Source organism: Pempheris klunzingeri, chromosome 11 (genome assembly GCF_042242105.1).
Source record: "Pempheris klunzingeri isolate RE-2024b chromosome 11, fPemKlu1.hap1, whole genome shotgun sequence".
Taxonomy (NCBI): Eukaryota; Metazoa; Chordata; class Actinopteri; order Acropomatiformes; family Pempheridae; genus Pempheris; species Pempheris klunzingeri.
Window position 1 is genome coordinate 11,446,563 of NC_092022.1, and position 15,081 is coordinate 11,461,643.

At 42.7% G+C, this 15,081-nt stretch overlaps 1 protein-coding gene across 1 annotated transcript in view; it reads left to right on the forward strand.

The window, feature by feature from the left end:
• Positions 1 to 1,220: 1,220 nt before the first annotated feature.
• The window catches only part of LOC139209987 (adenylate cyclase type 6-like), a 30,201-nt gene continuing 16,340 nt past the window's right edge, over positions 1,221 to 15,081 (forward strand). Inside the window, exons 1-3 of the mRNA XM_070839927.1 lie at positions 1,221 to 1,323; positions 3,505 to 3,702; positions 3,855 to 4,746. Coding sequence (XP_070696028.1) covers positions 3,856 to 4,746 — 891 coding nt within the window. The 5' untranslated portion in view covers positions 1,221 to 1,323; positions 3,505 to 3,702; position 3,855. The remainder of the gene's footprint in view (positions 1,324 to 3,504; positions 3,703 to 3,854; positions 4,747 to 15,081) is intronic.

Consider the following 15,081-nt stretch of genomic DNA (forward strand, 5'->3'; position numbering starts at 1 on the left):
ATTCAACATCTGCATAACTCACCATAGACCTACTAACTACAACTGTGTGAAAACACTTTTACTGCTAAGGGTGCAAACTTCTGTATTTTGAGCACCAACACACTTAAATTAAATGTTTGCATATATTACTTCAAATTTGTATTTTATTTTTTTGGTCTATTTAGTGTGTGGTGGCCAACTTTTTATTTCAGTTTTGTTTATAGCTTTATGATGTAGATAGTATTTTAGTTGGAAAAAGTTTTTCTATAGTTACTTGTCTATACTCGTTCTTGTGTTTCTGTTGCTTGAACACTTTCATTTCCCTGCATGGGAACATCATCAGTAGAATCAGTAGGCCTATGCTTTAATTACAGTAGTACAGTAAATGATTGACTTCATAGTGATAGTATAGTTGTGGTGATATCTTCTATGCAGAGTAACTTACTGTAGCCTAATGTTTAATGTTCCCGTTGGGATCTTCCAGGGCGTGTTGTGGTTTTAAAGGGAGAAAAGTAAACAGATTTGTCTGTGTCAACACCAGTGTTGCCTTACTGGTTTACAGATTAAACTCAATCATGTGATGGGCTGTTTACTAGCTGATCCAACAGCCATTAAAGCTGATGCTGTTTTTCTTCATTGCTTCACTGTTAAAATGAATGTGAATGAGGAAAAACAACATGGGAGTAGTTTCAGCGTAGCCAGCATGGCAGTGATTATAAATCTTCTCCACTGGGTGGCGCTATAAAGCCTGTCTGACTGGGACGGTGCTCTGACACCACTGTTTGGGTCTCATATTGTCTTGTGCCGCTTAAAATAGAGCAACCTGCGCCTCTCATCTGCGTGTGTGGTGCCATAAAGTGTGTGTATGACACTGCTGGCTGATGTGAACGTGGGAGTACAAGTAAAAGAGCAGATGGAGAACATTGCAGCAAAGTTGTAAATCACACACACACACACACACACACACACACACACACGCAGGCGGAGACACACTCTCACCACCTCTAGGGGGACTCCTCTGTTCACGAATGGGAATGCAGCGTGTGTGTGTGTGTGTGTGTGTGTGTTTGAGAGAGAGGGAGAGAGAGAGAGAGAGAGAGAGAGAGAGAGAGAGAGCCGAGGCGGTGGGAATTCACTGTAGGTCTGGCTCAGAGGAGCGAAGCTTGTCCAGCCAGTCCTGCAGTTCCCCCCCCCTCCTCCTCGCTTCCCTCTGAACCCAAACCCTTCCTTCCACACGGACAGACCCGCATCTGAAGCGTGTGACGGCGGATGCGTGAAGACTGAAGCTAAACTGGAGCTCCACTGCAGTGTCACAGTTACTCCTGGAAACGAGGATGTCCAATGGTAAGTACACTGCCTCTCTTAAGCTTTCCGTGTTGGGCAACTGCTTTGCACAATGTTAATTTGTTGCAGGCTGGATAAGCTGAAACGAAGTAAGAGGATACAGCAGACGGGGTGGAGGGGTGGAGGGGTGGTGGTGGGGGGGGAATGCCAACAGCTGACTTGTACTACAGTGTTTTGCTGTGGTGATTGCGGCGGCGTTGAGGAGCCTGAACTGTTCTGCAGGACTGTACTCACTAAGCGCTGCTCCTCATGCAGGCACAGGCTGATTCATTCACACTTTATTAACGCGAAGCAGCGATTAAGAGATCAGATCGGCTGGTCGCATTGTGGCCCGCAGCATCTTCACCAATTTCCTCTCGTCCAGTGACCTGTTTGGAGTCCACACAGAATGACGTACGGGTTTATAGTGAGGGAGACGGGCCCAGCGTGTAGCCTGGACCGCACATCCCTGCGATATCAGGAGATCCGGTGCCAAGGCTGAAGTTGCCCGACGGAATGTTTTACTCCTGATAAGTTGGAAAAGGCGGCGATGTGTGTCGAGCTGCACTTTTCCCTCTGCAGCCCACAGACTCCAGGCTGACTTCGGGCTGCCCAGTGTCTCCATGTGTTGTGTTGTTTAAGAGGCTTCATTTGAACATGGAGAGCTGTCGACTTCCCCTGTAGGCTACTTGGAGCGTCCTGTTATGTAATGCGCTTCGGCCGACTGCCCGCATCCAAACAGCCTGGGCCTACACGTGTAATTGTTAAATATGTTTTGTTTTTTGTTTTTTTTTCCCCATTAGGCCTGTGTTTGCAGTTGTGGCAGCCGGGCTGCTGGTCAGAGCCATGTGGAAAGAAGCGAGATTTTCGTATATAGTGACATTTTAGTGAGAGCATAACTATCTTCTTAATTTGTAATGCCCGCAGCTGACTCCATATGTGGCACAGATTATGTTCATGATCTATGGCAGATGCATGTGCAGATTGCATTATGCAAGAGCCGCATGCCGCTGTCTGACCTGTCGTAAATGTATCAAAGGTGAGTCGAGGACTAAGGTTATTCCTGCAGGAGGCCTGTAAACTCGATGAGCTGGCCACATATTTGCATTATCCCACAGTGGGTTATAAGATAAATTGAAGCTCTTAGTATGAAATGTAATAAAACCCTAGATAGAGTTGGTTATGACTAGATTATTATTATAAGGAGTTTAATTTATTATAGCTATTAAGGAAAGAGTTTTCCAAGCAGGAAACATCACTAAGGGTGTTATCTCTCTTTAAAAATATACATTTACACAATCCATACATGCTCTGCATCTAAAACCATTCTTTCAATTAGATTTTTTGTGCCGTTATTGAGTAACTCACATTACAAACTGCTGTTGGTTGTAAACACGGCCATGTGTGCAGTTCCAGTGTGTTCTTCCCGCTGTTTGTCTCAGCTCAGTCAGCCTGGCAGAGATTTGCTTATTAAGTTTAGAGGTTAGCAGTGTCCTTGACATGTGCTGCCAGAAGCCAGCCATAGTGAGTCATCAAAGCTAATGGGGGAAGCATGGACAATTTAATCTGGACTGGAGAGCTCTTGATCTCTGATGGTGCCCACTCAGTAGGCCTTTGTTGTCAAATAGAGCACACCCATCCCTGCCCACTCAAGATGTTTGGGGCAGATTGCAGTGATAGAGCGTAGCAGAGTGCTATCCACCATGAGCAGTTGTTAGTCTCCTCTAAAAGCTCCCAATGAAAAATGTTCAAAATTCCAGCAATCAGTTGAGAGTTTGTTGTAATGGGATCGTGTTTAACTTTACGGTTTGATTACAAAATTGACCGGTGGCACTTGCTGCATGAAGCAATAATTGGAGGAGATTTCGCCGTCTCAATCCAGTGTTTTGCAAACAAAACAGCAGATCATTACCATGGAAATGCTGTCCAGACTGGTGGGGGAAGGTGATGAGGGAGTGGAACAGACAAGCCATTTACCAATATTATATCTTGTCTCTGATATTGATTGTCAAGTTTTCTACCAGGGAATCATACACGAGGACATGCACACGCATACAGAAACACAATACAACTGATGCAATATGGCAAAGATGTGTTGTTCTTGATGCTTATGTATCCAGTATGATCTTGATCCCCAGGTGGTATTTCTTCAGGCAGAGTTAGCTCAACATCATCATGTGTGTTGTTTGTGTGTTTTCACAGGACAACAGGTGGTCTATAGGGGCACTAGGTGGTGTATAAGCCTGACACACTGACTGTTTATACAAAGAAGGGCGGCTCAAACACAGATACACCTCTGATGTCTCTGGCCAGTCAGAGCTCATGGTGTGTGCTTGCTGGGATAAACTAGTGGCCTGGCCAAAGAGCGCAGTGTTGCTACGCTTAATAAAGCCCACACAGGTGAGAGGATCCTCTCTTCTCTATACCATTATCTTAAATTCACATTTTGCATGCAGGATAATTAGATTAAATGCTCTAACTTCAGTGTTGTTTTATGTGAATTTTTTTGTCTAGCTGTATGTTCTGTTAACGTCCCTGTGTTTTTTGTTTAGGATGTCGTGGGCCAGAGGCCTCTTCGTAGGCAGAGTGGATGAGCGAAAGACAGCATGGGGAGAGCGCAATGGCAAAAAGAGGAAGGACAGCTCTTCACTGTGCAATCCACACTACATGAGCTGCCTGAGGGACCCTGAGGAGCTAGAGCTTCCTAATGCGGCCCCTCAGCATTACCATTGCGGAGCGGGCACCAGTGGGGGCAGCTTTGGCTTGCGCTGCGGCTGGCAGGAGGACCACTACGGAAAGAGGATGGGCGGCGGGGATCTGGGTCTAAAGGCTGTAGACCTGGGCTTTGAAGATGGTGAGCTGAAGGGCAGGAAGGAGGAGGAATTAGGGGAATTAGCAGAGGGCAGCTGCAAGACGATGACTGCAGCAGACTGCTGGATGCGGGTTGTGTGGGTTTTCCAATCCAAGAAATTTCAGTCCACCAAGCTGGAGCGTCTGTACCAGCGCTATTTCTTCAGGCTCAACCAGAGCTCTCTGACAATGCTGATGGGGGTGCTGGTTGTGGTGTGTGGGGTCATGCTGGCCTTCCACTGCATCTACAGAATTCCCATCGTGCACTACGTCTCAGTACTCTCTGTGGCCATGGCTCTCTTCCTGGCCATGATGGTGGTGTGCAATCGCAACGGCTTCCACCAGGACTACATGTGGATCGTGAGCTACCTGGTGATCGGGGTGCTGATTGTAGTGCAGGTTTATGGGGTGCACATGGTGCACCCACCCAGTGCCTCAGAGGGCATCTGGTGGACGGTCTTCTTCATCTACATTATCTACACGCTGCTGCCGGTCAGAATGAGAGCTGCTGTGGTTAGTGGAGCCGTGCTGTCCACCATACACATAGTGACCGCCTGGCAGCTCAATCAAGAGTACAAGTTCATTTTCAAACAGGTAAGTGATAGCAGGAACAACACAGAACAATGAATCAGGTCTGTATATATGATGGAGGAAGATATTCACTGATATCTGTTACTCTGGTGTGGGCCATATATATCATATATATATCATTCCATCATGATACATTTAAGATTATATTCTCTGAAATTCAGAGAGTTTTTTTCAGTCACATTTCAAGCAAGTTTTTGCAGGTATTAGTTTAAATGTGACTATTTTGTCTATTTTCTTCTGTTTGTGAATTCTCTTTGGGGTTTAGGCTGTCGGTCAGACAAAACAAGAAATTTAAAGATGTCCTGTGATGGCCATTTTATACAAATTTCTAACATTTTATAAAGAAAACCGATGATCTGTTAATCGAGAAAATAATCTGCACATTAATTGATGATGAAAATTATTATTAGTTCGAGCCCTAATAATGATATTCTATGGAAATTCAGTTTACAAATAAATTAATATATGAAGATGACATTAAAAATCTGACAAATGAAGGTACTGATGCAAAGAATCCGTAATTGCTGTAAAGCGTTTCTACTAATTGATTTGCAGCATTGTCCACAGTGGTCTCACACAACCAGAGACATAAAGAGCTATAAAAGGGTTGGCAAAATCTCAGACAAGCAATTAAGTCTAATGTAGCTTTTAGAAATACAATTAACAGTTTTATAAAAGATCCGTTCACAACGTTTCAAGTCTAAATAAGATACTCACATGTCCATGTACAGTACAGCATAGTGTACAGTACGTACAGTAAAAGTTGCAGTAATTGTTCTTCCGGTCCATAATTGTTGCTACTTTAAGCAATTTCAATGTAAAAGCAGATGGGGGAGCAAAAACAGTGTTTGCTTTGGGCGAAAATACACAATCTCACACTAAAAAGACCATAACTTTGGAAGATACCCACTGGGCTTGTCCAACTCGGACGGCTGAAGCCTTTTATCAGTTTGTGGCTGAACTTCACAATGTGTTTTTGAACTCTCTAACACAACTCTTTTATTGTACATTTGGGCATTTGAGTATTAAAAACAGATTGGATGAAAAATGGGGAGGGGGAATCTATCCTCTAATAGTTGTAGTGACAGTCACTATATTCACACTTTGAGATGATTAAAAATTCTCTGTTTGTGAAATTTGATTCTTTACATGTTTGCTGCTAAATACACAACCATCTCTGAAAATCACAGTGACCATTTGCATTCATGAGGAAACAAGACACGTTTCTCAGACTTGTGCTAGTCAGTCAGGGCCCACTATTATCACCATTCAATTGAGCACAATGTTGTTACTGTATTCACAAGTGGAAACGCCCTACTTTCTCTTCCCATCAATATAGGACAAACATTGTAGAGACTCCTCAACCACTTTTCCATGTCAAAGGTGCCGTACTAAAAGTAGATGGTGCTGTAGATCTCTGCAGCTTTTCAAATGAGATTTTTAATGAGCCTATGTTTTGTGCTGTAGGGCAGCTATTGGCAACTCTGTTGGGGTTTGTGGAAGGTCATCTGGGTTGAATGAGCCCGTTAAGCTGTATTGTGGAGGAATATCATGATAATGTAGCATGGTGCCATTCAAGCCGCAATTCCCTAAAACAAGGAGGCTATTGTAGTAAAATGAACTAGGGTGGGGTGGGATACTCGGATTGTGCAATGAATTCAATGGAAAACAGAATGGTTACTACTTCGTCTTGGAGGCTGTGGAAAAAATTAAAAGCAGAATTAGACATATATAATGTCTTTAACTCCCAACACATTGAAGATATTTCCTCATTAGTCTTGTCTGTTAATTCCTTTTGAATGTGCTGTCAAATCCTAATTGATTTTCTCATAATGGTCAATGTGTTTGTGTTAATTAGATGTACTCTCAGATCAGATGGATGCACTATTAAATTGTACTTAGGGATTCAGCATCTATTCACGATGAATGTCCTTTTGCATGGCCATAACTAACCAATATTTTCATTAACAATTAATCTGCCAGCTTTTTTTTTTTTTACGATTCGTTCATTATTACATTTTTCCGTAATATGTCAGAAAATAGTAAAAATGAACATCACAAGTTCTCAGATCCTTGTTTTGTTCAACCAAATGTTATTTGAATTAGCATTTGAATTATAAAGAGAGAAAGATAGAAAGAGCAAACCCTGATATTTTAGAGCACTTTCTAGCAGATTTTATGTATTTTACCTTGACAGACAATTTCAAAGATTTTTTTTAGATTATGTTTCTGTTGACCTAGTATTTCAACTAATAATTTCAGTACCAAACCTTTAGAATATGTTTTCTTAACTATCCAGCCATGTTCAGTGATACAGCAGGCCATTCAAAATGAGAGACATTTTGAATCATAGTAGCAAAAGAACAGGTTTAAGTGATAAAATTAATAAGGGCCAAGTTTCATTTAGCTTTCATTTAGCTGCTTCCTTGGTGTTGTGCATGCTGGCTCGCTGTCACACTGTCGTCGCTAAACAAGTCACCTGAAGAGAACAGAGCCATCTTTAACGATTTAGTTACACCAGTGCTTTCACCATTAGAACAGCTATGACCATGAAAAAGGGCTGTGATAAGAGTCACCTTTTTAGTCTCATCCTACGTATGTGTCCCACAGTTTTTCCGGCATTTAATTGGTGCCATAGGTCAGTCTGCCATAAAGAGCTGTGCGCTGTAAGAAGAATTTCATTGTACAGTTGTCAGTGGTGAATCTCGCTGTCCCATGGTGGCCTACATGCTGTTTCAGAGGCTTGGGGGAAATAATCATGTCACAAACTTAAATACATGATTGTTTTCCTGTACGAAGTGGTGATGGTTGAAGACAGTGAATCCCAGCACAAAATTACTCCAAAAACGCATGGTTTGAACATGGTGGCATGGTTTTAACGCAGACGTATTATTGGTTTTCTCTACCAACCATCACTATTAAGCAACCAGATGAATGTGCAGCCACTCTGAATAAGGCAATATTGACATAACTCTACTGGTCCAGTGAGCTTGTGTGTTAAGTGCCAATGTCCCAGACTAGACACGGTGACTACAGGCACATTGGTCTGTTGCCCTTATGTACTTCAGCCCTGGTTGGTTGCATTGGTCTTCTGATGATGGACTGCTGCCCTGCCTGAGGGCTTGGACCCCCAACACAATACGTTCCACTTCTCTGAGCAGTCAATGATAGGACATGGGCCTCGCACTGTTTGGCCAGAGGATTGGTCTCTCTCTTGGGCTCATAGGCTTTTAATAGAGATGAAGGAAAGGACATCAGGTTTGCTTGGGGATGTTTAACCATGTTACCAACCATGTCACACTCTTTTGTGTGTATAAAACAATACATTTTTAAAGTAGCATGGTGGCTTCAGGGTGAATTCTTTGTTTTCACCTTCAAGAACAGAGCAGCACAGTGTGTCATTTAGTCAGCTCTCAGTCTCAACAGGTGTCACTCAGTCTGGCTTCAAGCTACTCTCAGTTGCATGAATACAGGACTCCATTCAGTCTGTCACACTCTGTGTCACACATGTCAGCTCACACAAACTCTGTGTCTCCTGGAGTCACATGGCCAGATTCCCTGATCTGGGAAAGCTGGTTTCATCTTCTGGGACCTCATCATCCTCCGGCCCTCTCTGTGTCCCGGCCTTGTTTTTCCCTTATTTGTATTTTCCCTGCGGAGACGTACATGCAGGATCAGAGCTGAGAAGATGTGAGACCGATTATGGTGAGGACAAAAGGGATCTTTGTGAGGGACCTCCACGATGAAGCAGGGGAAACATAGAGAGGGGGTGTGAGTGGGGGGTTGTGGAAGTTATAGTGGTGACAAGGGGACGACCACGGATGGAGAGAGTGAAATAATGCTCGGCTGACGCACTCTGTTCTAAAAGAGCTGCCAGTCTCTTCTCTCTTTTCTCTCCCTCCACTTTTCTCCTTCTTTTTCTCTGAATCATAATTCCATTCTCACAAAATACCCCTCAGATGGAGTGGCCTTTTATTTCACAACAGGCCGAGATTGAGCTCATGCTACTCATGGGAATTGTTACCATAGATCTCCATGTTTCACCGCTCTGCTCTGAAGGGCCTCCTCAGACAACTAGAGACAGATGAAGGTACAACTGCTCTCAGGAAGAAGCAAGTTTCACTGCTGCTTTTCATTTGAAGTGTCTCCACTATCATACAGGAAAAGGGTTCATTCATTCCTACAAGTGGCCTCTGGTTCAAAAGAAAGATTTTGACTTAGAGGGGCAGTAAGGGGGGCTGTAATGTGGTCCTGACCGTTGTGTTCTCAGTTTTAGCTACCACACTGAATACACATCCACATTTTTACTCAGATTTATTTGGCACCGTTTTGCACAGACTTAAGAGCATAGTTTAACAGGGAATTATCAGTTCTTCTATGATCAGAATGGCCCTTAACTGCTGTAGATTTTGTGCAGTATGTTCATTTCTATTATCTCTTCTAGGAGCACAATGTGATATACAGTAGGCTACAGGACATTATAGTTTTCAGAAGAGTCATAAAAGTTGCAAGTCAAAGCTAAAATAATTGTTTTAAGAAATGTCCAAAAGAGACTCACTCCAAACCACAAAAGATCTGCCCCTTTACAGCAAAGGTTCAAACAACATCACCTGTCTTCACTTTCAATGCTCAAAATCAAAACTTTTTTTTCATTTAATACAGTGGATGACATATTCTGTCTGTGAAGTCAAGTTATTGGAAACTCTGCATGAATGTTTTGTCAGGTTGAGGTCCCTCAAGTGCTGCAACTTAACCACAGAAGGGTCAGTTCATTATTTCCTCATCTTCATTTCTGCTTACTGGGATTTTGCACGCTTCATCCCTTTAACTGCATTTGGTTTAAAAAGTTTGCTGCAGGCTGCTCTGACAGCTGCCGTGGAAGCTGTTTTAGTCCAAATTGTGACAGTTGGCTGATTACCAGCAACCTTTTGATTTGAGGAAGCTACGAAATTATTATTCTGTCCATGACGTCAGTGTTCGTTGTGGTGTTGGGTGTTTCTGGCGTTTCTGCCCCTTTGCAGCATTGAATGTCCTACAGTTGAATCCTCGCTCCAGCACATGCATCCATCAGACAGAGCAGTCTGCGTTCCAGTTGCTTCATGAGGTTTTGTTTGAAGCCTTTAGTGTTAGCATAATCCTAATGGATGATCCTCAGATTATCAGTATCTCACTTTTTATCACCCACCCCATTCCCATCATGTTGGCTGGGAAGTAGAGTGTGACTTAAGAGATTCACCCAAACCCTGCATTTAAAAAGAGTCCTCATTAGAAAATGCCCCCTTGCACTGGTCTACTTTTGTCCAGTCACCTGAGTTATGATTTCACCTCGTGGCGCCAAGCACTCAGACTGTGGCTGGAAGTCAGATACGTACGAGTCAGTGCACACACACACACACACACACACACACACACACACACACACACACACACACACACACACACACAGAAAGATGCTCTCACAAATGCACATCACATGGTCCAAAACAGATTCATTTGGCCCTCATAGTGCTTCCCTGTGAGAGACCACCTGTCCGTCGTGTTTTTGTTATGTCACTCTCTCTTTTGGGGAGATGAGGCAACAACAATTTTGACATAATTGGCATTCGGCGCCATGCTGAGAACTTTTGCTTTGATATGTGTATTTCCATAACTTAAGTATGAACAGCTGTAGATTCATACGCCCATATGTCTGAAGGGGGATTATATGACTTACCGAGCCATTGTTTAGTTCTAAGAATTTATAAGCAGCCGGCGTGCAAGATGTCATACATGGCTTAACAAGGAACTAAACAGAAGTTGTTCTTTTGTGTGCAGTGGGATATATTTGGATAACCAAATCCCAAATGGAAGAGCTATTGACAGGCAGGTCAAGAAGACAGTGAAGTCTCCAAGGCACATCTAGTCTGTGCTTTTGTTATTGTGTGCTGGTCTGGCACTAGAGGAAAAACCTGTTCCCTTGGCAGATTGTTGTGGGGTCAACGAATGTGGGACTAGTGGAAACATACTGATCCTCCTGCTTAACACTGGTGAAAAAGATACCAATCAATGAAATGTCATAGGCATGACCGAGATGTGCATAATGCATTTAGGCCAGAACATCGGGGTTATGTAAGAAAAACCTGACAGCAACCACACAGGCAGGCTACCTTAACCTTTATGCAATTATTTATGACATTTGCTTGGAAAGAATGACAAGAGCTGTGTCGGATACTCACATGGAGCCTACTGTAGAATGAGAGATATTGAAACTAAAAGAAAATGTTCCTATATGTATCAAGTATCTGTCTGAACACACAGTATATATTTTAATTTTCAGTCGACTGTATCAGAGCTCACAGTGTCTTACTTTTGGGGTAAGTGTTGTTAAAATGTTTTTCCATGTGATAACTGGGTTTCAATAATGATACCAAAGCTACTTGCTAATGTTTTTGTTTGAGGAATAAAAACTAAAAGTAGCTGTATTAGATTAAATAACAAGGAATGATTTGCGATTTCCTGATTTAGATCGGGACATATGTGACAAAAAAAAAGAAGCAAACATTCTATGTCACTACTTAATACTTGACACTCTTCGATACTTGATTCTACAGACACATGTTGGTCAGCACTCAGTAAGTGCTGAAGTTTGATACCCAGCCCTACTTATGTTGAGCGAATCTGGTGTCCAGTGTACACATGTTATGTACACACGCATGCACACACAGGCCATGAGAAGTGGAGTGTGTGATCTGTGTCTGTCTGCGGATCAGAGCAGCTCATTTGGCTGCTATCAAACGGTGAGAACCCATCATCAGGTACTGTGGGTGCCAAACAATGCACTGGCTCAAATAATAGATCCCCCTTTACTCCCAACCCTGCCGCCTCTCAGAGAGGGAGAGAGCTTGTGACTCATCCACTTATTGTATTACAACCAGAGGCGATGATACAAACCAGGATAACTTCCACCACCATGGGTGGGAGCAATTAGGATTAGCGATAAGCGAAATATTGCTCTTAAAATACAATCAATGATAAGGCAAATAATAGCAGGGCTAATAATAGCTGTGTGAGGCAGGGATGAGGAAGTGCAGGCTTCTAATAACAGCTCATGGTTTACTAACAACTTGGCTCTCATCAAAAGTAAATACAGGGAGTTAAGGCTGAACTTCCATGGCTGACAGCCAAGAGATATATATTAGGAATCCATTAGCGGTGTTAAATGTTGATCTGTGTGGCATGCAAGCCCCTAGGCTTTTAAGGGAAGTTGTACTCTGAGTCCTGCTGAGGGTAGTGCCCCCCGTCCCAGTGCCGGTGACAGGCTCTCTGTAAAGGGTCATCATCACACCAGCCAACTCTCTTGTTATCCCACTATCTCAGTTACAATTACAATGTTAAAGCAGCCACAACATATGTTGGACCGAGGTGTGAATGCTTTACTGGAGTGAAGCTGTAATTAACAAACATGTTCGCTAAACACAGTTCTGCTATTGAAATGTACACCACTATGAAAAACCCTCTTCTAGCTGCTCAACCTGACCAGCTTGGTGAATTAAAAAGCAGATCACCCTCATGATTTTGTCAGTGAAGACAGTTTTTGCTGTTAGTCGTAAAAATTTAAAGCACGGAGCCTCGGCGTCTCACAGCATGTCTTTTTCACATTTTCAGTGAATGATGTCAGACACAATAACAAGACCCCAGTCCCATGATGTAATTTCACACATTCAGAGTTAATCCAAAGGAAGTTGCACATTCTGTGTCCAGTTACACTGTGTTGTGCCTTCACAGGATCTGAAAGGACCAGTCCTGTAACAGAAAGCTCAAATAGCATGTCGTTTTGTGGCTTCGTGTATTCTGCTCCCTCCTAAGACATAAAAAATAAAATCCTTTCCTTTCCTAAATCGTTGGGATCAAATATCACGAGCACCGCCAAGTTGTAAGGAAGAGTTTCTTTAACATTGAATATGTGTGAATCACATTTCCAAGTTTTTGTTTTTTTATCTATAGCCTTAAAGATAATTAGGACATCATAGATAAAAGATCAGAACACTAGGACATATACATTAGCAGTTCAGCTTGTAGTTTTCAAACCACGCGTTGAAACGCAACACCCGTGCTTTTATTCTCCTCTGCTAATGTATCAGGCTTCACAAACATGTTACATGTGACGTTTCCTGAAGTTGGCCTGTGAGGGGGATGTGTTACATGCATGGGTATCAGTATCAGTATCAGCTCATCTGTGACTGAGCAACTCATGGAAGACCAAGTCAAAACTTTAGTTGACGCAGTTTCCAAACTGCTTTTGTGTATCTGCTGTTTAAACTATAACCTGTTGTTCTTGTACCAGTATTGATCTGTATGCTTTGTGGTAAAAGTCAATATTGTGTATGGTTGAAGAGTTTGAACAGGGAAGGGCAGTGATTAAAACTCTGTAGTGAAAGTCAGCTTCTATAACTGTGACAGTGAAGCTAAACCCCTGCATTTGAACCACACACACTTTCTCATTTAATGTAGTTTATTTCCCCCTCTCTTTATTATGGTTGTAACTATTTAAAGACATTGTGGCTAAAAGGAAAAAAAAAGTTGTACTAGTCACACGCAGACATTTTCCCATTTGGGACTCATCGTTTGTTCATTCATTTGTGTTACACCGACCACTGTCAAAGTGAAATGGTGGCCTTGGGTTCGTGTTGCACATTGTGCTTAAAAGGAGTTGGAGGCAATAGCAGCTGAAATGGGAATTCCTGGATGTTTAGCTCACAGTTATACAGTTCAAGGTCTGGACTCCCTCACACAGTTCAAATCAGAGAGACAAGCCAGCACAGGAGTGAATGGGGCTGGTTGGCTGGTTAGTTTGTTAGGCTCATTAACCAAATCTTGTGTTCTTGCAGCCGCCGTGCTGTAATTGCAGCTGTGCCTGCGAGGGTGTAAATGGGCAGGAAGTGAAGGGTTAGCGAGGACACAGCTGGGAGGAGAATGCTGTGTCCAGCCCTGCCCACTTCTCCCCCTCCTCCCCCTCGACTGTCTGTCCAGCAAAAGACTGACCCCTGACCACTGAGCAGCCAAGACCGCTGACAAACAGACTCTGCACTCACCATCAATTAAAACTGATGATAATAACAACAATGAAATATAGAAACCAGATCTATGGCCAAAAACAGAATGTACACACAAGGAAAGTAAACAAAAATGGACATGACTCTATTAGAATAGAGCTGAAACAATTAGTTGAGCAATCTATTAGAATTGGTTATTAATCCGCAACTATTCTGCTTACCAATAGTGTTTTCCTTTCATGGGAAAATGCCATATATTCTCTCAGTTATCGTCTCCAAAGTTAGAATTTGAATGGACAGTTGTTGAAGTAACAGCAATAGGTCAGGCAAAGTACATATAATCCTTGAAAACCTGAGGTTGCATTTAATGTGGGATTATTTTGTGGTTCTCTCTCTGGTTCAAAGAGACAGGAAATGTGGGAAAGAGAGGGAAGAGGGACAAATGTTAAATGTCCCAGAGCAGACCTACACCCAGGATGCTACATGATATAATTCAGCCAAGTGAAGCGAGCCACAAGAAAGTAAGAAGACTGCTAAAATGTGGGCTCGTGTGATCCTCCTGCTTTGTTTTAGGGAGCGGCCTCATCCAAGGCTCTCAAATGACAGCAACCTAAAATCTGTTATAACTGTGTACAGTTTCACGAGAAGTTGTTTCCCTGTATTCACTGTCAATCTGTGAAGCCAATAAGGCCTCTGTTACTGTTCTCAGGTACATACAGATACGGTGTCAGAAGAAATGTGGTAAAACCAGGGCCAGTCAGATGCACATTTTCCTTATTGGAACTGTTGAATTGTATCAAATCAGTCAAGACTGAAGGTCGACATATTGAAGTAGAAGGATAAATAAGCATTAAAATCTTTTGATTTGAGGAAAAATTTGTTGGTCAAATTAGAAAAATGGAGTGGGTAGTTTTAGCTGGTGGCTGCTATTTGTTTTAGTCAGTAATTCCAGGATCGCTGGGAGATTTTCGTCAAGTTTGGACAGCGTTTATGTGCAAGTATTAATTCAGGAACTGATTTCCAGACAGATGTGCGGCCTGGGTCCAGCTCTATTTAGCTTCATGGAATTTGCTTCAGTGCTTAACAAAGATTACTCGGTGGCCTCTCTGGTCGCCTGAGACCAATTTTGGTTTGGCCCAAGCCATGAAGAAAACAGAGCTCTGATTTCAGATGGCAGGGACCCAAGATGGCAAAGACAGGCATCCCCACCCTTCTGCAACATTTATCTTTATAAGGAATGGCCTCTTTCTTATGTCAGTCATTACACATTCTAGTAACCCAGATTAGATCAGGGCTAGTGCAGCCC